We start from the raw sequence: 26,155 nt of genomic DNA on the forward strand, positions 1-26,155 counted from the left end.
AGCGCTGCAGGATTTTAATCCATGACGGTGTAGTGTGTTACTAATGGTTTTCTTTGAGACTGTGGTCCCAGCTCTCTTCAGGTCATTGACCAGGTCCTGCCGTGTAGTTCTGGGCTGATCCCTCACCCTCCTCATGATCATTGATGCCCCACGAGGTGAGATCTTGCATGGAGCCCCAGACCGAGGGTGATTGGCCGTCATCTTGAACTTCTTCCATTTTCTAATAATTGTGCCAACAGTTGTTTCCTTCTCACCAAGCTGCTTGCCTATTGTCCTGTAGCCCATCCCAGCCTTGTGCAGGTCTACCATTTTATCCCTTATGTCCTTACACAGCTCTCTGGTCTTGGCCATTGTGGAGAGGTTGGAGTCTGTTTGATTGAGTGTGTGGACAGGTGTCTTTTATACAGGTAACGAGTTCAAACAGGTGCAGTTAATACAGGTAATGAATGGAGAACAGGAGGGCTTCTTAAAGAAAAACTAACAGGTCTGTGAGAGCCGGAATTCTTACTGATTGGTAGGTAATCAAATACTTATGTCATGCAATAAAATGCTAATTAATTACTTAAAAAATCATACAATGTGATTTTCTGGATTTTCTGAATTTCTCTCACAGTTGAAGTGTACCTATGATAAAAATTACAGACCTCTACATGCTTTGTAAGTAGGAAAACCTGCAAAATCGGCAGTGTATCAAATACTTGTTCTCCCCACTGTACTTACACCACAAAAACACCTGAATAAAAAAAATAAGAGAAAAAGAGAAATATGAAATGAACAACTGAAACCAGAGCTAGGGTGGAAATAAAGAGACAGGAATGTAGTTCAAATATCACCTCCATAACTGCATCACCTCACGCAAATACTGCAGCATCTGTCTTAAGAACACGAAAGACATATATACATACAAATACATCCCTGCTAAAGTAAATAGATCATAACAGCTCTGGGTCCATGGTCATACATAACATTACACATGAATGATTGTACATGAAGTCAACAAGTACAGAAAAATGGTACAAAGTTCAAACAACCCAAGCCTTGGCGTAAACAACCTAGCCCAGACAGACAGGCCTGTATAAAAGAGCTGCACTGTGCATGCTCAGCCAACAAACTATTCAATACAGACTTATTCAATACATCTTGTTTCAATACAAGAACAAAATGACCCAACACAAGTCATACTGTTTGGGTTGCAGTTTGGTTGTGTGCCAAACTCTCCTATCCTTAACCTGACGTACCCTGCGACCTTGGTTACTTTACCAAAGCCTTCAAACAAAAAGACAGGTACTCTTCACCGACATCCTATCTCTTTGAATGTTGTCAACGTAACGCTTCTTCTTGGTAACCATTTCACACTGAGCACCCAAATAGCCATTTTTTGGCCCATGCCCTGTCTTTAGCTGCCACTAGATGGCGATGTAACTTCATTGGTATCAAAGAAGCAACAAAAATCTATAATGTGCTTTTAAGTCTTAAGATGAAGCTCACATTCGCATATCAGTTATATACAAATCTCAATGCAATACAAATGGTAGCTATATGATGACTATTTAACTGAAAGATTGAAATGTACTGAGTTGTTAGTCTAGCGAGGATATTGTAATGTTTCAGTATCCTCTGCAATAAAATGACAAGTCAGAGGAACACTATTATTTTTAAGGAGATAAAAAAAGTAAAAGACTTTCAATAATGAAGAGGCAAGGCAGTCTAGTTGCACACTGTTTGTTACATGCAATTTCCATACCTTAAAGTTAGAGGAAAACCATGTATCTGAAACCAGCTAAGCTGCTTCAATCGCAGTATAATCTACAGTGAATAATTATTATCATCACAGACATAACAAAATCAATGTAGTCAAAAGGGAGGAAATTAATATTGACTTATTTTAAGACTAAACCATAACCCCCACCACTTCTAAATTTCTACATCATCTTCATCATCTTCTTCATTGTCATTGTCGTTACTTAGAGGGTGTCAGGTGGGCGGTCACTTCCTCCTCTCCACAGGAAACAGGAAGTGGTCACAGCTAGTCGGTCAGCGAGCACTCTGACGTTATTGAGCACTCTGACAGCGTGCGCTCGCGTGTGCTTCCCTGCCGCTCGCGCGTGGTGATGTAATTAAGCATGTCAATGGCGGTCACCACCCCGAATACCATCTGTCTAAGACAGGGCGAGCCATCTTCCATGTCTTAACAGAGAGAGAAAGAGAGAGGGAAGAGAGATGGTTATTACGACTATTGAGATAACAGACTGTGACGAAGGTTTGTGACTAAAGGTGAATTAAGAGCAGTAGAACCACATGAATTATGTTAAATTACTTCTCCAAGTTCAAGATTTGGTAGATGGGAATGTTTTCCACAAAGGAAGTTGGAAACTAACTTCCCAAGCTCTTTATCCAAGGATGCAATAGTTGGCAATTACGCCAAATCAAACCAATCGGTTTACAAGAAGTTATGTAACTAGCTTCCTGTTTTCGAGAGACAGGGTTCGAGTTAGGTCCCAACGAGAGTTTCCAGTGTAACATTTCTAGTGTTGATTCAGGAGTTAAATAAATAACCAGTGTTGAGTGTGTCCGTTTTACTCTGTTGAGAGTAAAACATTCCCATCAAACCATACCCAACATTTCCCAGCATGCTCTACTGCAGCTAGATTTTTTTAAAGATTGTTTTTTAAATCTGTGTTTTTGCTATGTACAGTACATTGACTGAATGATTGATTCATCTTATGCTACACAAAGATAAATAAAATACATTTTTCTAAACTAATCCAATCAGTTAGATTTATTGCACCCGTTAGTTACATAAATGGTTGTTCCAGTTTCAAATGGTTGAGGTAGTTTCCTTTATCAATGTTCCTAACTCTGACAGTCATTATAAATACAAGGCTGCAGGTGAATACAAATTTTAACTGTTTGATGTCTGAACTCTGGCTGGATTCCAATGAGAATTACATATAATTTTGCAAGCCAGCATAATGTGACTAAATCAAACATGGCCATCAAAGTAAAGCCTTATGATATATGTAACATATTGTCATAAAGAGTTTCATTTTAATGATAACATTAGCCTACAGTAGGAGCTCACTTGGTGAAGTCCACAGGACTGAAAAATACATTAATTTGACAACCATGTATCTGTCATTAACAAATTCAGTCATGGGTGGTAACTCTACAATTCACTCGAAAAGGCAAGGTACTCTGGGAAATTATGTTGGGTGTGTGGCCGTGGCTTTCAATTACAGTTTTTCTCAATTGCTAAAACACTAAAACCCATTGGCTGAACAAAGTTCTCAGTTGTCTGGACTCATTTAGCTAATTATGCAGTCTGTTGTCAATACCTTAAACCATTTCACATGGTAAAACACAATTTGCAGATCTCACTTAGACTTTTCAGCAAAACTCTAAACACATTCTCATTCTCAAAACACATTCTGCACTCTAATGCACATGTCATCCATACTGGTAAACACAAGTGGCAACAATCAAATACAAATAGAGAACACATGTCATTGATTGAACACAACCACTCAAAATTGATTTAACCTGTTTCAAATGATGCAACACAACCAATATAAGCCAGTTCAGAGAGCAAACATGTTGTTGAAGGTGGGAAGGAGAAAGTCTGAGAATGGATAGAAGAAACAATGTGAGAGGACGAGTGCGTATGCGAGGAGGAGGAGGGAAAGAAAGAGGAAGACAAAGAGTGGAAATATCTGATGAAATTCGAGCAACAGTTTTGACCATGTTCTTGTCCATGGACTGACAATGAGGGAAGCAGGACTCAGAGTGCAACCCAATTTGAGCCGATTTTCTGTGTCCACCATAGTAAGGACATACAGAGAAGAGAACAGGTACAGTATACTACTGTATTTTTGTAATTGCAAATTTACTGTACTACACTATATGCAGCTGTTTCAATAGACATTTGTAAAGTGAATCACTGTATGTATTGTACTGCATTAATATGTTTTGTAACTGCACAACTACTTTTTGTAGAATTGCAAGGCTGCCACATGCAGGTGGAAGGACAGCTATATTCACTAGGGAGCAAGAGGCCGTTATAGTTGGCATGGTCCTTCATGATAATGCAATACGACTCAGAGAAATCCAGGGACGAGTGATACAAGACAACACACACTTCCAGGGAATCGACAGTGTGAGCATTTCCACAATTGACCGTGTCCTCCATCGTAACAGGATGTGAATGAAACAAGTACACAGAGTACCTTTCGAGCGCAACTCACCAAGGGTGAAAGAACTGCGAGCTCAGTATGTGCAAGTAAGTGTACATTCAGAAACATTTACTGTAATCCAGATTGTCTACAGTACTAACACATACTATGTGAATGACATTACTCTTCAGTACATACAATGCATTTGAATCAGAAGCCTAATTGTACTCTACAGTTTGGCACTGTCTCTGTTCGACTTACAAAATCCTGCATACAGTATATTGTATTTCTACACAGACAATATTTGACTTGGAATCCTTGGACAGACCCCATGAGTTCATCTTTGTCGATGAAGCAGGCTTCAATCTAACAAAGAGGAGAAGGAGAGGCCGTGATTGGACAGCGGGCCATTGTTGAAGTCGCTGGTCAACGAGGTGGCAATGTCACAATCTATGCTGCTATCAGCAACCATGGTGTTCTACATCGCCATGTTACACTCTGGCCATATAACACCAAGCACCTAAGATTTATTGCCAATCTAAGATATATTTTATTTGAGCAGCAGGTTCAAGAGCAGCAGGGTCAAGAGCTAAATGAGAATCCCATTCCCACCTACAGTATGTGAAAGTGTGGGACAATGTCAGTTTCTACCGAGCTGCTCAGGTAAGGGAATGGTTTAACATCAATGGGCAGTTTATGAACTTGTACCTCCCTCCATACTCGCCTTTCCTGAGGAGTTTTTCTCCTCTTGGAGATGGAAAGTGTGTGATAGACAACCCTACACCAGAGTAAATCTGCTGCAAGCCATGGATTTAGCCTGCAGTGATATAGGTGACTAATCATGTCAGGGCTGGATACGGCACACAAGAGGCTTCTTCCACCATTGCCTCAGGAGTGACAATATTGCTTGTGATGTCGACAAAGTGCTTGGGCCTGACCCAGCCCAAAGACAAGAAGAAGCACATTGATCACATGTGCTTCTTCTTGTCTTTACTCCTTTGATTTTTGTCTCTTTTAGTATTGTATACTGTAGTACAGTGCATTGTAGGCTGTATACTGTACATTACTTTCCATGTATTAACAGTACTGACTGCTCAATAGATTTTGACTGGTTGCAGGTTCATATCCACAAAGAACAAGAATTACAGTATCACAGAGACAAAGGACAAGTTTGTGAGATGCAGGGTACAGGACTGTAAAAATAGGGGTACAAGGAGGAGGAAGAACAGAAAACAAAATAGCAAAGAGCAAAGCAGAGAAGTAATTTCTGATCCATTTTGAGCTACTATGATAGAACATGTTTTCGTTCATCAAAAGACAATGACGGAAAAATATGAATATTTTTTTAGATAAAAAATGTACTTCTCCCTGAGAATTGTATGTTTTGAACAATGTGTTTTCTATTTTTCGGTGTATTGTTTACTGACTGCTTGAGAGTGTATATCATTTTGATCACTTTGTTTATGATTTGAGAGTAGTGTTTGATTTTGAACACAGGTAAAACTGTTTTGAGGCGAAAGTTTCATTTTGCAAGAGGTTATGTAAATAGTGCTTGAAGATGAGGTTTTGTGTTTAATGTTTTCGGGAAATGGAGCAAGGTTTCAGAAATTGTGTTTTAGCAATTGAGAAAAACGAATCATTTTTGGCCACCCAAGAGTGGAAGTGGTCTACGGTTATGTTGATTGAAGTTTGAGCACGTCTGTTGCCAGTTCTGATGTCTGTACTGTAAATGCTTACATAAGAGCATGTCGCAATAATGACTTGTAAATATTTAGAGACACAGGCCTCTTGGTGTAATGGTAAAAAATAAAATATGATGGGTTGGTGCAAACTATATACACTTCCTAGAGTTAAAATACTGTAGGTGTTATTACATAACACTGAAAGTCTTAATTCCCTAACACTGAAAAAGTGTAACAGTGTCAGCACTAAGCACAGTGTTCATTTAACGCTCAAAGTGTGGACCCATATAGACACTGGCCAGGTGATATATTGAATACTGCTGATTTAACACTGGAGAAGTGGCGGTCTAATGAGTATAAACTAAATAAATGTTGAAAGTTCTTTGTCTTCTGATGAAGGTGTGGTGGTGGGTTGACAAAAATAGTATGACCTATTAAGCAAAGTCCCCTCGTCTGTCCTTACACAACAGTCTGAGTATTGCATCACCATCTATTGGTGGCCAGGCACCTCCAGGCACACAGTCACCAAAACACCACCGGTGGACTTTGACAACCAACACACACCTTGTTGACCTAGTAGACCACAACATTGCCAGGAAACAAAGCTGATGCAACAGGGCCTTAGAGCAAGCTAATCAGATTCATAGAGAAACATGGGAAAAACACCAGCGAGGGAAAACAACCGCCATATTGCCTCTGGCTGGGAGAGGGGCTGGTCACCTTCAACAGAAGAGAGCGGGGCTGCATTCAGTGCGTTTTTACGTTCTGGAACGTTCAATTGAACAGACAACGGTGCTGTACTTAACAACCAATTGAAAAACGGGGAGGGTTGTGGGTTGGGGAACGCTGGCCACTGCCCTTTAAATACGTCACTCATTGCTTCAAGCCTCACCTCGCCACACCCACCAAACGGGCGCAAACGTTCCTCAATGTCTGTTCAAGAACATAAAAGAGCGTTTTAGGGAAATGTGTCGTTCAGTACAAACCGTTTTACGCAACGTAGCAAATGCTCAGGCGAATTGAACGCACCTCAGGTGTTTCTAAGACTGTTCGTCTCTGTCTGACAGAGGTAACTAGCGGTGGTAGAAAAGGACAGAAGGAGCAAAGTGGGGGCTATAAAAGGAGGGAAGAAAAAGATGGCATTGGTGAGAAAGATTTATTTTAAAGGAGTGAGAGGAAAAATAGGATGAAGCAATTCAAGAAGAGTAGGAGTGTGATAAGAGGAAGTGAGAGTGAGAAACAGGAAGACAGAAAGATGGGAAGATGAAGGTCGATAAAAGAGAGGAAGGAGGGGTAAACTTACATTGGATCTGCTCATGCACCACCAGGGCAAAGTGATCTGTCTCCAGGATACGGGACAGCTTACCCAGGTTATCTGTCAATCGCACCTGAGGACGACACATGACAATTAGGAAACCCTACTCAATGATGACCTTTTTGTTTGAAAGCTATTTGTTTAGGAGGTTATGGTTGAGTCGAAGTATAAGAGCATATAGGTGAGGTGACCAACCTGTTTGAATTGTTTGTAAAGCACCTTGGCGACAGGGTCAGAGGCCTTGACCTTCCCAGCCAGTACTGAAGACAACATATTGCCCAGGGTAACCATCCCTAGGATCACGCTACACAGACAAAGATAGAGAGGATATGGTCATTATTATTATTATTATGACAACTGAATACAGGCAATGTTTTTTCAATACTAATCAATGTTTTGTCAATAACAATACTAATCAATGTTTTGTCAATAACAATACTAATCAATGTTTTGCAAATAACAATACTAATCAATGTTTTGTCAATAACAATACTAATGTTTTGTCAAGCACATGGCCTCTATGGCAACCAGGTAACTAGGGTAACCAGGTAAAATCGTACCCGGACTCGTCAACGACGGGTGCCTGGTCGAAGGCCTTCTCCTTGAGGATCTTGATGGTCTTCTTGATGTTGACTGAAGGCAGCACAGTGAGGGGGGAAAATAGGTTTAGACCCTGCAGACTCAGGTTCCACCACCAGGGTTTGGACACCATCAGGTCTTCTGGGGTTAGGAAGCCCTTATCACACATCCAGTTATCACTCAGGAACTTAGACCTGGGGGGGTAGGGGTTAGAACTGGGTTAGAACTGGGTTAGAATTGGTCCTACTAAAGTTAAATCCCTGGTACCCCATAAAAAACCTTAGCAATTCTCCTTCTCCCCAAACTTAACTCCCCCACATTATCCTTTTCCCCTCAACCTCCCTCCTCTTCCACTCATCCCCTCTTCTCTCCCTCTCTAGTTGCTTACATGTAGTTGCGGATGGAGTCAGGCAGGATGACGACACAGCGCTGGCCCTCCTTCAGCTCTGTGGCCATTCTAACTGCTGCAGCCATGGCCGTACCTGAACTACCTCCTACACTTACAGACAGAGAGAAAGAGAGAGAGAGAGACACCGAGAGAGAGAGAGAGAGAGAGACAGAGACACCGAGAGAGAGAGAGAGAGAGAGAGAGAGAGACAGAGAGAGAGCTAGAACATACAGTACTACACAGACACACACTATTAGAGAATTATGATTTTTGGGAGCACCAGTCATTGTGTGTGACGTCAACCTACCGCAGAGAAGCCCCTCCTCCCTGATCAGCATGCGTGACATGGCAAAAGACTCATCGTCATTGGACTTATACCACCTGTCAACTACCTGCAAAAGAGAGAAACATTCATATGCATTCTACCATAGCACTCAGATACAACATACAGTATGTATAGATGATGAGTCATTTACCTTCCACAATTTGAACACACTTGAGTTTGAGCTGTCATACTGTATATTATTGTAGATCTTACTGTATCCAGAATAGAAAACCCAGCACTACCACAGTCTCACACACAGCTCATCTCAGGAGGTCACTGTCACACACTCACAGATCTGTCTAGTACAGTAGGGATGAAGTCGTATCCGATGCCCTCCACCTCGTACTGGGTCTTATCTGTTTTGTTCAGCTCCTCTGGCTCAGCCAGTATAGAACCCTCAGGGTCCACACCCACGATCTACACAACACAGAACAACAATGTTAACTACCCATTAGCCAGTATAGAACCCTCAGGGTCCACACCCACGATCTACACAACACAGAACAACAATGTTAACTAACCATTACATCAATGGGCCAAAATAACACGATAATAAATACATCACACACAAAGGTAACGCAAAGGCAAGTGAGGCAACTGATCTTTACTTTATCAATTTGAGATACATGTTATGGCTTTATTTATCAGTGGCTGGATTAATATTCTTTTAGGATCCAACTTCAAGGCTTAGCTCAATACGTTACACTACATGGCCAAAAGTATGTGGACACCTGCTTGTCGAACATCTCATTCCAAAATGATGCCCATTAATATGGAGTTGGTTCCCCCTTTGCTGCTATAACAGCCTCCACTCTTCTGGGAAGCCTTTCCACTAGATGTTGGGACAATGTTGCAGGGACTTGCTTCCATTCAGCCAGAAGAATATTAGTGAGGTCAGGCACTGATGTTGGGCGATTAGTTCCAAGTTCCAATTAATGCCAAAGGTGATTGTTGGGGTTGAGGTCAGGGCTCTGTGCAGGCCAGTCAAGTTCTTCCACACTGATCTCAACATAACATTTCTGTATGGGCCTCGCTTTGTGCGCGGGGGCATTGTCATGCTGAAACTGGAAAAGGCGTCCGCAAACTGTTGCCACAAAGTTGGAAGCACAGAATCGTCTAGAATGTTATTGTATGCTGTAGCTTTAGGGGCTTAGCATGAACCATGAAAAACAGCCTCAGACCATTATTCCTCCTCCACCAAACTTTACAGTTGGCACTATGCATTGGGGCAGGTAGCGTTCTCCTGGCATCTGCCAAACCCAGATTCGTCTGTCAGACTGCCAGATGGTGTAGCGTGATTCTTCACTCCAGAGAACGCTTTTCCACTGCTCCAGAGTCCAGTGGCAGCGAGCTTTACACCACTCCAGCCGATGCTTGGCATTGCACATGGTGATCTTAGGCTTGTGTGCGGCTGCTCGGCCATGGAAAACCATTTCATGAAGCTCCTGACGAACAGTTCTTGTGCGGACGTTAGTGGTCCTGTTCTGTGAGCTTGTGTGGCTTACCACTTCACGGCTGAGCCTGTCACGACTTCCGCTGAAGTTGGCTCTCCTGCCTGTTCGGGCGGTGCTCGGCGGTCGTAGTCACCGTCCTACTAGCCGCTACCAATCCCTTTTTCGTTTGTCTGTTGGTTTGGTCTTATTAGTTTCACCTGTGTGTATTTTGGTTTAATTAGCTTCCCTATATGTAGTAGTTTGTCCCGCCCTTGTTTTGTGCGGGATTGTCTTTTGTTACGTGTGTACATATTAGGTCGTGGTGTATTTTATTTTCTATACTGGACACCCTGTGGTTTTGGGTTGTCTGGTATAGTGTCCTGCGCCCTGTATTGTATTGGGCTTATCAGTTTGGTGTGCAATAGTAAAGCACTTTACTCCGTTACTCTCTCTCTGCGTCTGATTCCTGCACACACACCTAGTCCCGCGTGACAGAGACGTTGATGCTCCTAGATGTTTTGCCTTCACAATAACAGCACTTACAGTTGACCGGGGCAACTCTAGCAGGGCAGGAATTTGACGAACTGACTTGTTGGAAAAGTGGCATCCTATGACGGTGCCATGTTGAAAGTCACTGAGCTCTTCAGTAAGGCCATTCCACTGCCAATGTTTGTCTATGGAGATTGCATGGCTGTGTGCTCGATTTTATACATCTGTCAGCAAAACAGGTGTGGCTGAAATACCCTGTGGGTCTTAAATTGACGTTGTTGCCTTAAACGTTCAGCTAAATTAATTTGGAATTGTCTCTCCAAGACAAAGAACACAAGGCAGGGCAATAACATGCAAGTCAGATTGCCTTCTTACAGATGTTGGGCATTGTGTTTGTGACTCAGTGCACTACCTTGATGTTGGGGCATCTCTCCTTCAGCTTGCGGGCGATGCCAGTGATGGTGCCACCGGTGCCAGCTCCTGCCACCAACATGTCCACCTTACCTGCAAGAGCAGAGTGGCGCAGAAAGATTTGTCTATCAGCACAGTAGTACGAAAAGGGTATTCTTCACTCAATTTCTCTATCGCACACACACATACCATCACACTGCTCCAGGATCTCCTCGGCAGTGGTGTCGTAGTGGGCCAGGGGGTTGCTAGGGTTACGGTACTGGTCCAGGATATGAGAGTTGGGAATCTCATTCTTCAGACGCCAGGCCACGCCCACGTGGGATTCCGGCGAATCAAAGCGGGCGGCGGTTGGGGTACGCACGATCTCCGCCCCCAAGGCTCTAAGCACATCCACCTGAGGAACACAAGACCAGATTACAGTTAATTACATAACAAATGCCTACGCATGGACACACAGACACACACACACAGACACACACACACACAGACACACAGACACAGACACAGACACACAGACACACACACAGACACACACACAGACACAAACACAGACACAGACACAGACACAGACACAAACACACACACAGACACACACACAGACACACATCCACCTGAGGAACACAAGACCAGATTACAGTTAATTACATAACAAATGCCTACGCATGGACACACACACAGACACACACACAGACACAAACACACAGCAGCCTCACCTTCTCCATGCTCATCTTCTCAGGCATGACGATGATGCAGCGATAGCCTTTAACTGCAGAGGCCAGGGCCAGACCAATACCTGCAGCACAAAGAGAGAGAGAGAGAGAGAGAGAGGACAGGTGTAAATACAGGTGTGAATACCTGCAGGTCATGTCAGCAGTACAGACCATACTGCACAACACAGGGCTGCAGTAGATCCTAATGTCAAAGGTAGGCTGGGAGATCTCAGTGATCACACCAGGCAAAACTAATTTTAAACGCACACACACGTGTACACACACTTGTACAGGCATACTCACACAAAAAAAAACACAAACAAATATCCTTTAACTGGGGTGTAATCTTTCTGCTGTGAGTCACATAGCCAGTTCCACAGAGAGGGCCTTGTCGGTCTGTCTCTCTCTCTCATGCGTACCTGTGTTGCCAGAGGTGGGCTCGATGATGGTGTCTCCTGGTTTGAGGATCCCATCTCTCTCTGCATCCTCCACCATCCTTAGACTGATACGGTCCTTCACACTGCCCCCTGCGTTAAAGAACTCACACTTGGCCACTACACACACACACACACACACACACACACACACACACAGAGAAAGAAAGAAAGAAAAAGAGAGGGTGGTAACGTGAGGAAATGTTGAATTATGAATATGTACTGCGCTGGCTCATATTATCGTTTACTTAAGCGTAATAACATATGGGCAAAACAAACCAATTTAGAAAACACTTAAGATTTTTTAATACCACAGAAAAGACTCAAACTAAAATCCCACTATGTACAAGTTAACTATAAAGCCCCTCAACAACACAAGGGATTACATTAGAAGTTGCCCCAGGCACGGGAGGGGGGGGATCATGGGAAGAGACTGAGCCCCCATGAGACGATTTGGAAAATGAGGGGGGGGGGGGGGGGGGGGGGGGGGGGGGGGGTCGTCCAAAGGTCCGCACACATACCACACCCACTCTCCCTTTCACACGTACACAAGTACAATAGCCGATTGGCACAGATTCCAAACTGCCCCACATCCACTATAGACAGCCAAAAAGTACATCTGAATCACGTGAAAATCCATGGAAGTACCATGGAAACAGGCCTCTTTGTCCCACTAAGCCATGTGAATCAACCAGAGATGGACTCTGAGCAATCAGGCCCATAAAAAACACTCACTGGCGAGAGGGGAAAGATTTAGACCGAGGACCGTGACATGGTTCACATGCGGTGAATTCAAACCCCCCCCGACATGGAGGGTGGTACCAAACGGCACTATTATTAAGTCTAGTATTATCGTACTTTACCGGTCATTGGTCAACTGTACCAGTCAATCAGAGAAAAAACAAGGGTCTATCTGAGCTAGTTGCCAGGCAGAATAACTGGTCTTTAACAAGAACAACAGATGCTACTATGTAATGACGGGAACATTTCCCTCAGAATCGACCTCCTGACTTCCCAAGACTTCCCAAGCCTTGTGACTGTCACAATCCTGCCTAGTGGCACCTGATACAAGACCTTGCCCCTCTCCTGCCGCCCCTCCCACCCCACCTTGCTACAGTGGCCCTAAGGTCACCTATTCCCACACAGCAGAGGGTATTTCAGGTGACCATACCCCCCTCCACCCAGAGTGGACTAACCTACTTCAGACAAGACCTCTACCATCATACAGTGAAGCCTAGTGGACTGTAATGTCAGGAAAGGAGGCTATGTGATACCCTTACGTTTACTTTGAAGTAATGACAGTATAAGAAAGGGTAACCCTTCACAGCTAAACTATACTACAGGAGGAGTCTAGAGAGCCTCCTCTACCTCCTCTTGCACTCTTCTTTGGTCAATGATTTAATTCTCCCTCACTTCTATTTTATCCCTCTGTCTTTATTTCTTTCTTTCTCATCTCCCTCTCCCTCACTTCTATTTTATCCCTCTGTCTTTATTTATTTCTTTCTCATCTCCCTCTCCCTCACTTCTATTTTATCCCTCTGTCTTTATTTATTTCTTTCTCATCTCCTTCTCCCTCTCTCCATTCCTCCTAACCCTCTCTCCATTCCTCCTAACCCTCTCTCCATTGCTCCTAACCCTCTCCCCATTCCTTCTAACCCTCTCTCCATTCCTCCTAACCCTCTCTCCATTCCTCCTAACCCTCTCTCCATTCCTCCTAACCCTCTCCCCATTCCTCCTAACCCTCTCCCCATTCCTCCTAACCCTCTCCCCATTCCTCCTAACCCTCTCCCCATTCCTCCTAACCCTCTCCCCATTCCTCCTAACCCTCTCTCCATTCCTCCTAACCCTCTCTCCATTCCTCCTAACCCTCTCCCCATTCCTCCTAACCCTCTCCCCATTCCTAACCCTCTCTCCATTCCTCCTAACTCTCCCTCCATTCCTCCTAACCCTCTCCCCATTCCTCCTAACCCTCTCCCCATTCCTCCTAACCCTCTCCCCATTCCTCCTAACCCTCTCCCCATTCCTCCTAACCCTCTCCCCATTCCTCCTAACTCTCCCTCCATTCCTCCTAACCCTCTCTCCATTCCTCCTAACCCTCTCTCCATTCCTCCTAACCCTCTCTCCATTCCTCCTAACCCTCTCTCCATTCCTCCTAACCCTCTCTCCATTCCTCCTAACCCTCTCTCCATTCCTCCTAACCCTCTCTCCATTCCTCCTAACCCTCTCTCCATTCCTCCTAACCCTCTCTCCATTCCTCCTAACCCTCTCTCCATTCCTCCTAACCCTCTCTCCATTCCTCCTAACCCTCTCTCCATTCCTCCTAACCCTCTCTCCATTCCTCCTAACTCTCCCTCCATTCCTCCTAACCCTCTCTCCATTCCTCCTAACCCTCTCTCCATTCCTCCTAACCCTCTCTCCATTCCTCCTAACCCTCTCTCCATTCCTCCTAACCCTCTCTCCATTCCTCCTAACCCTCTCTCCATTCCTCCTAACCCTCTCTCCATTCCTCCTAACCCTCTCTCCATTCCTCCTAACCCTCGCTCCATTCCTCCTAACCCTCGCTCCTTCCTCTCTCTCGATCCCTCCCTCCCTCTTTGTCATGTCCTCTACTACTGGATTTATGGATTTATGCTTTAAAACATATAACTGCTCTGGGGAAGACAGCTGATCGCCCACAATGTGTAAATCAAACACACTCGCACAGTTTTTTTTGGGGGGGGGGGGGGGGGGGCAGAAAATGTGAGTTAAAAATGACACAGCCAGATAAGTTACTGTATTTCCATCACGTTGACACAAACAAGGAAGTGCAAATAAAGACATTGCCTTTATCTGGTTGTCTTCTGGCTAGTGTCAATATGCTTAGTGGGTGCCGTGCTGTGTGTGTTGACTGTGTGTCATGCCTTCAAGGTTGACTGTGTGTGTCATAACATGACTGTGTGTGTATGTGTAAATACTCACAGAGTTCACACTTAAGGCCGAAGGCTTTGGGGATCTTGTTCATGCGGACCAGAGGTGTGTCTCCGATCTTCCCGAGGATGTTGGGTAGAATGCTGGGAGCTTCAGTCCTGAGAGGCGTGTATGGGATGGAGACTCAGTTAATATACACAGATGGATATAGAAAACATGGATCATTCCCAAATAGACAAGGAAACAAGGCAACAAAAACAAATCAAATTTTATTTGTCAAATGCTGTAAGTGCTGATATTTCGAAGACGAAACGTCTGGGAGCAACAACGGCTCAGCCGCAAAGTGGTAAGCAACACAAGCTCACAGAACAGGACCACTAACGTCAGCACAAGAACTGCTCGTCAGGAGCTTCATGAAATGGTTTTCCATGGCCGAGCAGCCGCACACAAGCCTAAGATCACCATGAGCAATGCCAAGCGTCGGTTGGAGTGGTATAAAGATTGCCGCCATTGGACTCTAGAGCAGTGGAAACGCGTTCTCTGGAGTGATGAATCACGCTTCACCATCTGGCAGTCTTACAGATGAATCTGGGTTTCTTGGATGTCAGGAGAAACGCTACCTGCATGAATGCATAGTGCCAACTGTAAAGTTTGGTGGAGGATGAATAATAGTCTGGGGCTGTTTTCCATTGTCCTTAGTTCTAGTGAAAGGAAATCTTAACGCTACGTCATACAATGATATTCTTGACGATTCTGTGCTTCTAACTTAGTGGCAACAGTTGGGGAAGGACCTTTCCTGTTTCAGCATGACAATGCCCCCGTGCACAAAGCGAGGTTCATACAGAAATGTTTTGTCGAGATCGGTGTGGAAGAACTTGACTGGCCTGCACAGAGCCCTGACCTCAACACCATCGAACACCTTTGGGATGAATTGGAACGCCGACTGCGAGCCAGGACTAATCGCCCTACATCAGTACCCAACCTCACTAATGCTCTTGTGGCTGAATGGAAGCAAGTCCCTGCAGCAATGTTCCAACATCTAGTGGAAAACCTTCCCAGAAGAATGGAGGCTGTTATAGCACCAAAGGGGGGACCAACTCCATATTAATGGGCATGATTTTGGAATGAGATGTTCGACCAGCAGGTGTCCACATACTTTTGGTCATGTAGTGTATCTTCTTGAATGTTGTTACAGTTTTGTAATTTGGAAACTTATGTAATTTGGCTACTTTTGTAACAGGGTAACCTCTGTATCATGAAATCTTTGGGACAGAGAGTTTTGTAACATGGTACTGTATAGCCTATGGATTCTGTTTGTCAGTGAGACAAACAGGCCTGTGCATGTGGCAGGCAGCGCTGAGTTGTTGATGCCTCATATAACAACATATAACAACTTACATTTATTGAGTGGAGAGACTACAGTGTCAAACAGCCAGACTGTGCCAGAGAAATGCACACGCACATACCCTTTTCCCTAGGCCAAAATGCCAGCTCACTTCAGTGTTGCTGGAAACAATCCTAAAACTGCCATGTCATGGTGAAACACCAAGCATCTTTTACCCTTCCTCATTCCTTGATCCTCTCTGTGGCTCTGGCCCTTTCAGGTGTGTCATTATGCAGGAAATGGAGCCAGGCTATATATCAAATTCTTGCAAGTCAAAACAACATCCTGTTTTTAATGTCGTTGCTCAACAAAACGAGAGACATAAAAGCACATGGGGCTGGGTTATCTTGGTTCTTTTTTCCCCCTTTCAAGTGAAGCAAGCTGGTGACTATATCTTATCTACACAAGGGAAATTAGTGGAGTCAGTGAACTATGTGAACTATACAGTGCATTCAGAAAGTACTCAGGCCGCTTGACTTTTTCCATATTTTGTTACGTTACAGCCTTATTCTAAAATGGATTAATTCAAATAAAAATCCTCATCAATCTACACACAATACCCCATAATGACAAAGCAAAAACAGGTTTATAGACATTCTTTGCAAATGTATTAAAAATATAAAACACATACCTTATTTACATAAATATTCAGACCCTTTGCTATGAGACTCAAAATTGAGCTCAAGTGCATCCTGTTTCCACTGATCATCCTTGAGAAGTTTCTACAACTTGATTGGAGTCCACCTGTGGTAAATTCAATTTAATGGACATGATTTAGAAAGGCACACCTGTATATAAGGTCCCATAGCTGACAGTGCATGTCAGAGCAAAAACCAAGCCATGAGGTCGAAGGAATTGTCCGTAGTACTCCGATATCTGGGGAACGGTACCAAAGCAATTATGCAGCATTGAAGGTCCCCAAGAACACAGTGGCCTCCATCATTCATAAATGAAGAAGTTTGGAACCACCAAGACTCTTCCTAGAGCTGGGCGCCCGGTCAAACTGAGCAATTGAGGGAGAAGGGCCTTGGTCAGGGAGGTGACCAAGAACCCAATTGTCACATTTTGACAAAGCTCCAGAGTTCCTCTGTGGAGGTGGGATAACTTTCCAGAAGGACAACCATCTCTGCAGCACTCCACCAATCAGGCCTTTATGGTAAAGTGGCCAGACGTGAGCATCTCCTCAGTAAAAGGCACATGACAGCCTGCTTGGAGTTTGCCAAAAGGCACCTAAAGGACTCAGACCATGAGAAACAAGATTCTCTGGTCTGATGAAACCAAGGTTGAACTCTTTGGCCTGAATGCCAAGCATCACGTCATGAGGAAACCTGGCACCATCCCTATGGTGAAGAATACTGGTGGCAGTATCATGCTGAGGGGATTGTTTTCAGTGGCAGGGACTGGGAGAGTAGTCAGGATCGAGAGAAAGATGAACGGAGCAAACCTGCTCCAGAGTGCTCAGGACCTCAGATTGGGGTGAAGGTTCACCTTTCAACAGGACAATGACCCTAAGCACGCAGCCAAGACAACACAGGAGTGGCTTTGGCACAAGTCTATGAATGTCCTTGAGTGAACCAGCCAGAGCCTGGACTTGAACCCGATCGAATATCTCTAGAGAGACCTGAAAATAGCTGTGCAACGACGCTCCCCATCCAACCTGACAGAGTTTGAGAGGATCTGCAGAGAAGAATAGGAGAAACTCCCCAAATACAGGTGTGCCAAGCTTGCAGCGTCATACCCAATAAGATTTTAGCCTGTAATCACTGCCAAAGGTGCTTTAACAAAGTACTGAATAAATGGTCTGAATCCTTATGTAAATGTAATATTTCAGTTTCTTATTTTGAATACAATTTCTAAAAAACAGTTTTTGCTTTGTCATTATGGGGTATTGTGTGTAGATTGATGAGGAAAACATTTGTTTTTATCCATTTTAGAATAAGGCTGTAACGTAACAAAATGTGGAAAAAGTCAACTGGTCTGAATAGTTTCCGAATGGACTGTAGGTGTTCAAAGAGGACGGAGGATCAGCAGAATATGTGTAAATACTCTGGTTCTGCTATGGAGATGTGACTCACAGTTCAGAGTGGCAGTGAGGGGACTCTACGGAAGACCCGCCCAGTTTCCAAGTGCATTTGCTGGGCAAGTCAGGACGGATCCACTGCCTCTCCTCCACGCCTGCGGCTGCCTTCTCTAGATTGTTCTCCCCCTCGTTCCCGTTCACGCGTCCATTCTGAGCCTTATGGCCAGCACTGTCCTCGTTCACTTGAGCAGATCCATTCATGGAGAGCTTGTGGCCGTTCAACATGGCTTCTCCGTTGACCTTGGACCCCCCTTTCAAAATGGCAGCCACTTCGTTGGCTTGTGCGTTGCTGAGCTTGGCTGCGTTGGGGCAGACGGAGGGCTCGGCGCCCACAGAGTCCGTGCTGGAGAAAACCGACGACATGACTCACCTGAGAGAGAGAGAGGACAGAGAGAGAGGAGACAAATAGTAACTGAAAGATTATCAAATTATTGTAGTAAAATGTACTACCCTTCTCAGCTAATATGCAGATCTATGAAAAATAACACACACCCAATGTGGTTACATTCCGTATATTTATACATTATTACCATTCCTGTCAAGGACAAGCCAGGATATGTCCAGGTGAATACTGCCAGGGAGAATAGAATGCTCCCCCAACAGGCCTACACACTGCAACCCAGACTTTCACACAGGTAACTTATATAGGCTACACACTGCAGAGACTAGAGTATAAAGCACGAAACCTCGGTCTCTGCCGTTGGGTCTCTTTTAAAAGGGCCGATTAGCCTAGCTCTGCATACACAGCAAACTGGATGCAGTTTATCACAGTACCATCCGTTTTGTTACTAAATCACCTTATACCACCCACCACTGCGACCTATATGCTTTAGTCGGCTGGCCCTCGCTACATATTCGTCGCCAGACCCACTGGCTCAAGGTCATCTACAAGTCCATGCTAGGTAAAGCTCCGCCTTATCTCAGTTCACTGGTCACCATGGCAACACCCACCCGTAGCACACGCTCCAGCAGGTGTATCTCACTGATCATCCCTAAAGCCAACACCTCATTTGGCCACCTTTCGTTCCAGTTCTCTGCTGCCTGTGACTGGAACGAATTGCAAAAATCGCTGAAGTTGGAGACTTTTATCTCCCTCACCAACTTCTAACATCTGCTATCTGAGCAGCTAACCGATCGCTGCAGCTGTACATGGTCTATCGCTAAATAGCCCACCCAATTTTACCTACCTCATCCCCATACTGTTTATATTTATTTACTTTTCTGCTCTTTCGCACACCAATATCTCTACCTGTACATGACCATCTGATCATTTATCACTAGTGTTAATCTGCAAAATTGTAATTATTCGCCTACCTCCTCATGCCTTTTGCACACAATGTATATAGACTCTCTTTTTTTCTACTGTGTTATTGACTTGTTTATTGTTTACTCCATGTGTAACTCTGTGTTGTCTGTTCACACTGCTATGCTTTATCTTGGCCAGGTCGCAGTTGTAAATGAGAACTTGTTCTCAACTAGCCTACCTGGTTAAATAAAGGTGAAATAAAAAAAATAAAAAAAATTTTTTTTTTAAAACAGACACACACGACACGACTTGTCCTGATTACTCTGTTGGATAACAATGACAACTCTCCCTTTCTGTACGGCTTGAACAGACAAGTGTTAAGGTTCTCTTCTTCATCTGAAGAGGAGGTGTAGCAGGGATCGGACCAAAATGCAGCGTGGTTATCTTCATACAGCTTTAATAAAGATAATGACAATACAAACCAATAAACGTAACATGAAAAACCTAACCAGCCTTATCTGGTGCAAACAAACACAGAGACAGGAACAATCACCCACGAAACACTCAAAGAATATGGCTGCCTAAATATGGTTCCCAATCAGAGACAACGATAAACACCTGCCTCTGATTGAGAACCACTCCAGGCAACCATAGACTTTTCTAGACAACCCCACTAACCACAATCCCATAACCTACAACAAACCCCTAGACAAAACACACCACATAAATAACCCATTTCACACCCTGGCCTGACCAAAATAATAAAGAAAACACAAAATACTAAGACCAGGGCGTGACAACAAGCAAAGTACTTCTGAAATTGCAGTCTTCTCAGGGATTGCAGGTGGGAACAATCGTGTAGAAAGCCTAACAGGTCAAAATGGACGAAATGTACAGCAACTTTGACCAAACAAAGGTCCAATGTGGGAAACAATGCTCTGTCCAGGATTAATTTGTAAATTCTGTTCATGCTCAGCTGGATTGGCCATCTGTATTCAACAGCACTAACATTCAAGAGCAATAAAACAAGCAAAACTCAATTGTATCATTTTAAGGCTCTTGCATTTCTGAATGTTTTAAAAGCCTTCACATCCCTACTCTCGTGACTGACAGACCATGACATGTGATCATCTGTAATCACATATAAAACAAAAGGGTCCAGGAAAGTAAGACATTCTTACTAAGTTGATGGAGTTCAAACTCAGAAATCGAGATAATCTCATACAGATCCCAATGCACTTAACATTTTCTTAGCTGGCAAACACCCAATCGCCTACTAATCTCATTACAACCCCCCTCGAGGTCTCTGATCACTACTTTTTCCCCTTTTCTGTCTCCCTCTCCTCCAACCCCAGCCTCTCAGCCTCTACCCTGATGGTCATGTGTCGTCGTAATCTTCGCTCTACTGATTCTGCCGCGTCGAACCTACTATCCTCCCTTCCACATCCTATGACTCGCATTGTACCTTTTCCTCCGGCCGGCTCGGCCCTCCCATCTGGTTCCGTGGCTGAGTGACTCATTGCGGACTTACAGAATAGGGCTGCGGGCAGCTGAGTAAATATTTAGAAAAACTCAACTCTAAATCATCTTTTCACTCTTCCTCTCTACCGCTGCGAAAGCTACTTTCTATCACTCTAAATGTCAAGCTTCTGACTCTAACCCTAGGAAACTATTTTCCACCTTCTCCTCCCTCCTTAATCCTCCACCCCTGCTCTCTCGGTGGATGACTTTGTCAACCACTTCGAAAAGAAGGTTGATGACACCCGCTCCACAGTCACTCCAATTGAATTCACTGATCCCACTCACACAGAACTACCCTGTGCCTTGACCTCTTTTCGCCACACTCTCCCATTCTTCACTTCCCTCATACACTCATCACTGACCACTGGCTGCGTCTCCTCTGACTTCAAAATGGTCCAATGTCGCTTCCCTCCTCAAGAAACCAACACTCAACCCATCTGATGTCAAAAACTACAGAACGGTACCCCGTCTTTCTTTTCTTTCCAAAACACTTGAGCGTGCTGTCTCTGACCAACTCTGTCACCATCTCTCTCATTACGAACGTCTTGAACCTAACCAGTCAAGATGGGTCACTCAACTGAGACTGCTCTTCTCTGTGTCACAAAGGCTCCCCCGCACTGCCAAAGCTGACCCTCTCTCCTCTGTTCCCATCCTTCTAGATCTATCCGCTGCCTTCGACACAGTGAACCATCAGATCCTTCACCACTCTCTCAGGGCTGGATGCCTCAGGCTCTGGATTGCATCCTACCTGGCAGGGCGCTCCTACCAGGTGACGTGGAGAGGACCTGTGTCTGCAACACATATTATCACTACTGGTATTCCCCAGGGCTTGGTTCTATGTGGTGACACACATCTCTGCATGACTGGCAGATATCTCAGCTTGGATGTCGACCCACCACCTCAAGCTCAATCTCAACAAAATGGAACTTCTCTTCCTCCTGGGAAAGGCCTGCCCGCTCCAAGACCTCTCCATCAAAGTTGACAACCCCACAGTGTCCACCTCCCAGAGTGCAAGAACCTTGGTGTGACCCTGGACAACACCCTGTCGTTCTTTGCAAACATCAAAGCAGTGACTCGTTCATGCAGGTTCATTCTCTACAACATCCGTATAGTATGACCCAACCTCACACAGGAAGTAGCACAGGTCCTAATCCAGCCACTTGTCATCGCCCGTCTGGACTACTGCAACTCGTTGTTGGCTGGGCTCCTCGCTTGTGCCATCAAACCCCTGCAACTTATCCAGAACACTGCAGCCCTCCTGGTGTTCAACCTTCACCCCACTCTTCCACACAATCCACTGGCTTCCAGTTGAAGCTCGCATCCACTAAAAGACCATGGTACTTGCCTACGGAGCAGCAAGAGGAACTGCATCTCCCTACATACAGGTTCTGCTCAAACCCTACACCCCAACCCAAATACTCTGTTCTGCCACCTCTAGTCTCTTGGCCTTTCGTGAACTTCAGTACCACTAGCACTTGACTCCTTTCCCTCGCATTAGCTCTGACCTTGCTGATAGCTACTTTATTGATGGAAAACGTACTTACTATGACTGTGATATGTGGTTGTCCCACCTAGCAATCTTAAGATGGATACACTAAGTGTAAGTCGCTCTGGATAAGAGCGTCTGCTAAATAACTCAAATGTAAATGTAATGTAGCAACATCGGAAAACAACCACAGAGATGGTCCACGGCTAACCCCAGCTCTGGGTGATGATGCAAGAGGAGCAAGGTCACCTTCACAGTGCAGATTATCCTGTCCTTTAGCTTACGACTACCCAGCAGGTAACAAATGGTTGAGTCAGCATCGTTTCCTTGTTATTTCAGGATACCCTTTCAACATTGCATCAACACTGCTATTAGGATGAATTTATAACCCGAGTCTATATGTGTTTTTGTTTAACACAGGTTAACAGAAAAAAGTCAAATGTTTCTACTTTGTTTCTAAAGGTCCAATGGAACCATCCATCTCAACATCATATCGTTTCTCGGTAACAATTAAGTACCTTACTGTGATTGTTTTGAATTAAAATTGTCAAAAAGAAACAAAAATAGCTTCTTAGCAAAGGGCAATTTCTCAAGCAAGACTTTTGCTAGGACTGTCTGGGAGTGGTCTGAGTGAGGAGGGGAAACTGAAAAAAAGAACAAATATTCTTGGCAGAGAGGTTTGGAACGTGTTCTTATTGGTCTATTAACTAAACTACCGCATGGTGATGTCACCATGGAAGGCCAAATCTCCATCCCACCAAAACAAATTCCAACTTCATAGTGTGGAAATAGATATAAAACACAGAGAAATGTGTTTTTGACTGCACTGGGCCTTTAAAATGTCAGATTGTGTGGGTTAACAACTCAATCAAATATCTATTATCACTGGACAGTGGTCCGACATCTTTTCCTGCGAGTACAACGGCACTGAAAGGGTTTGGTTTAAACAGAAGTAGCCTACCAAAGCTGCTGGTTAAGTTGTTAACAAACAGAACACAGCAGCTTCTCCTCTGCCTGGCTGAACATAACCTATTCTATGGTGATCTTTTTGTGTCTGTAAAATCTATTATGCGATAAATAGCGGAGGAAATGCCTTTATGGGCAAATGGATGTAATAACCATCATATCGAAGTAAACTTGAAGTCACGCGATGACATGGTGTGTGGTCCTCCCACTACCACTCAGAAAACCATGCAACTTAAATTAGGCTACAGATTAAATAAATGATGATGAACTTCACATGGTGGTGTAAGTGAACGGTATGAGCTTGATGCTCCTTTCCAATAAATGTTGAGAGTCTTGTTCTGGTGACATGATGATCAATGATCAACTGCAGTTTTGACAAATAAAAACATTCTTGCTCTTATCCATAATATTTTCATGTAGACTGGCCTATCTGCACAGCCTACACACACTGTATCTGTGAGCTGTTGGCTAGAGCACATGTACCAAGACCAGAGTAGCACATTTACTATTTAATGCAACAGTTCTTTGCAAAACTATTGGTAGAGTTGAAAATGAAATGGAAACACATTGAACATTAGATTCTTATTCAGTTCATGAAAAAGTACATTTTATGTGCACTACATCATCACATACTGTTTTGTATCTGCAACAAGCCAGTTCTGTAGAAACAACACTGGCGGGAAAATGTGCAGCTTTAGTAATATCTGTAAGAAAATCTGTCGCCAACTGGATGGAAACCAAGCCAGTGACTACAAATGTCCTCTTTAAAATGTATGCCAAACAAATACATTGATTTCAAAGTTTACTTATGCCTAATATAACAACTCTACGCACAAGAACTACCTCGAACAATTTACACACAAAATTTCACAAAACACTGGAAGAACTGTGTAGATGCAAAGTGTGGTAACAGAATTACAGTAAAATCTCCCTCAGTTCTTTGTGTCCACATTTTCCAAAAAACTTTGGGGGGAGGTCAAGGCAAATAGTTCTGGTAGCAATTTAATTAGTTGTTCAGGAGTCTTGTGGCTTGTGGATAGAAGCTGTTAAAAAAGCCTTTTGGACCTAGACTTGGCGATCCGGTACTGCTTGCTGTGCGGTAGCAGAGAGAACAGTCTATGACTAGGGTGGCTGGAGTCTTTGGTCATTTTTAGGGCTTTCCTCTGACACCGCCTGGTATAGAGGTCCTGGATGGCAGGAAGCTTGGTCCCAGTGATGTACTGGGACATATGCACTACCCCCTGTAGTGCCTTGCTGTCAGAGGCCAAGCAGTTGCCATACCATTTATGATTCTAGTTATTGATTATAGGTTTAGTGTCAATCTGTTCAAGTGTCAGTCATCTATTCAGCATTAGATAAAGTGGACAGACAAACCTGTAATAAAGTGCACAGACAAACCTGTGGAGACGAATCTATTAAAAAACAGTTAAGTAACATTAGACCTAAAGTGTAAATTCTGACATCAAATTGATAGCTGCTATTATGTATCCTTTCTATTGTAGGCCACACTTTTCCCCCTTCCGTCGTAGGCTACTAAATTCTACACATCTTCCATTCACCAGCATGTCAAATTATACTTTTTGTTAGGCTCCAAAATGTCGTAAGAGATAGATGATGCAATCGCCGCATTTTACACTGAGGAGGTTCGTTTATCTGGCCCAGGTTACCCTAGTGGGAGGAGTTTACCCCGGGTTAAAAGTGATTGCATTCGTTTTGGAAGGTCGTGAACCAGGTGTTCCGCTCTGGCGGATAGCGAAGACGCCTAAAAACAAAAGTGACGTAACTAATTGTTATACAAGCAAAAGTGATTGCTTTTGAAAAATACGCTTTTATCTGCCTTCCCAATGAAAACTAGTTTGAAGAGACAACATTTATTTCGTGGAAAAGAGATGTTTGTTTCTGGACGATGCACCATCTGCCTTGTTGACACCATGACCAATCGGCGCAGATTACCGTTTGATATGAGATAGGCGCTCCTCCCTATCTTGACGGGACATTGCCCGGTTGATCCCAAACCAGCGTAATAGGACTCCACCATTGTCCCCGTTGGCTACAGTAGGCTACCTTGGCGCGACTGATGATGCTACTGTAAATGGTATTTCATCATGTTTGTTCATGTCACTCAGTTGTTTCAGATGGTTAAGTCACTCTAAATGACACCACACAATCAATGAACCATATAACATAACACTGTAATAGATTAGAAAAAGTAGGAAAGAGACAGAGCGCTATGATGTTCAAGCGCCACACGTGAGGAATGATGGAGTGTTCTGAATCAGTCAAAACAATACTCAAAAATAAAAATTCTAGGGTTATTAATATCGTTCTTTGGTAGTAACAATGATGTTCACTCACCTTTGAGTTAATTAAGGAAGCTAGTGGTGATGTACCGATATGTGATCCAATTTCAAAGGTCTTTCGTAGAATGCGACTATTTTAGCATTGCCAGCAGCTCAAGAGTGACAACGGTCCAATCTGATTCGAGTGTATTTGTTTGGTGTGTGCGTTGATTGGCTACCGTGGGGGCTTTTGTCGGTCTTGCTCTTCCAATCAGAGTTTACACATTTGTCGGGCCTTTGCGCACATAAGACGCAAGATAGATCTACCAGAGATTTTAGAAAAGGAGGAGA

The 26,155-nt window shown here is 43.9% G+C and overlaps 1 protein-coding gene across 1 annotated transcript; it reads right to left on the reverse strand.

Moving 5' to 3' along the window:
* Positions 1-1,640: 1,640 nt before the first annotated feature.
* On the reverse strand, positions 1,641-26,155 carry LOC110502018 (cystathionine beta-synthase). Its single transcript, XM_036959554.1, has 14 exons — positions 25,881-26,155; positions 18,302-18,676; positions 14,894-15,000; positions 11,921-12,055; positions 11,505-11,584; positions 10,981-11,185; positions 10,793-10,884; positions 8,750-8,875; positions 8,441-8,525; positions 8,134-8,239; positions 7,727-7,939; positions 7,362-7,470; positions 7,155-7,239; positions 1,641-2,187 (listed from the first exon to the last, which is right to left on the reverse strand). Exons 2-14 carry the CDS (start codon positions 18,667-18,669, stop codon positions 2,027-2,029), a joined length of 1,872 nt encoding a protein of 623 aa, XP_036815449.1. The 5' UTR covers positions 18,670-18,676; positions 25,881-26,155; the 3' UTR covers positions 1,641-2,026.

This window comes from Oncorhynchus mykiss, chromosome 22 (genome assembly GCF_013265735.2).
Source record: "Oncorhynchus mykiss isolate Arlee chromosome 22, USDA_OmykA_1.1, whole genome shotgun sequence".
NCBI classification, from domain to species: domain Eukaryota; kingdom Metazoa; phylum Chordata; class Actinopteri; order Salmoniformes; family Salmonidae; genus Oncorhynchus; species Oncorhynchus mykiss.

Bases quoted from the DNA above. Each gene is read 5' to 3' on its own strand.
- LOC110502018 (XM_036959554.1), bottom strand. From the start codon at position 18,669: ATGTCGTCGGTTTTCTCCAGCACGGACTCTGTGGGCGCCGAGCCCTCC. The intron at 15,001-18,301 runs GTGAGTCACATC...CACGCCTCTCAG, and splicing joins CCTCACTGCCACTCTGAACT to GACTGAAGCTCCCAGCATTC. The intron at 8,240-8,440 runs GTAGGTTGACGT...CTGTAAGTGTAG, and splicing joins GGAGGAGGGGCTTCTCTGCG to GAGGTAGTTCAGGTACGGCC.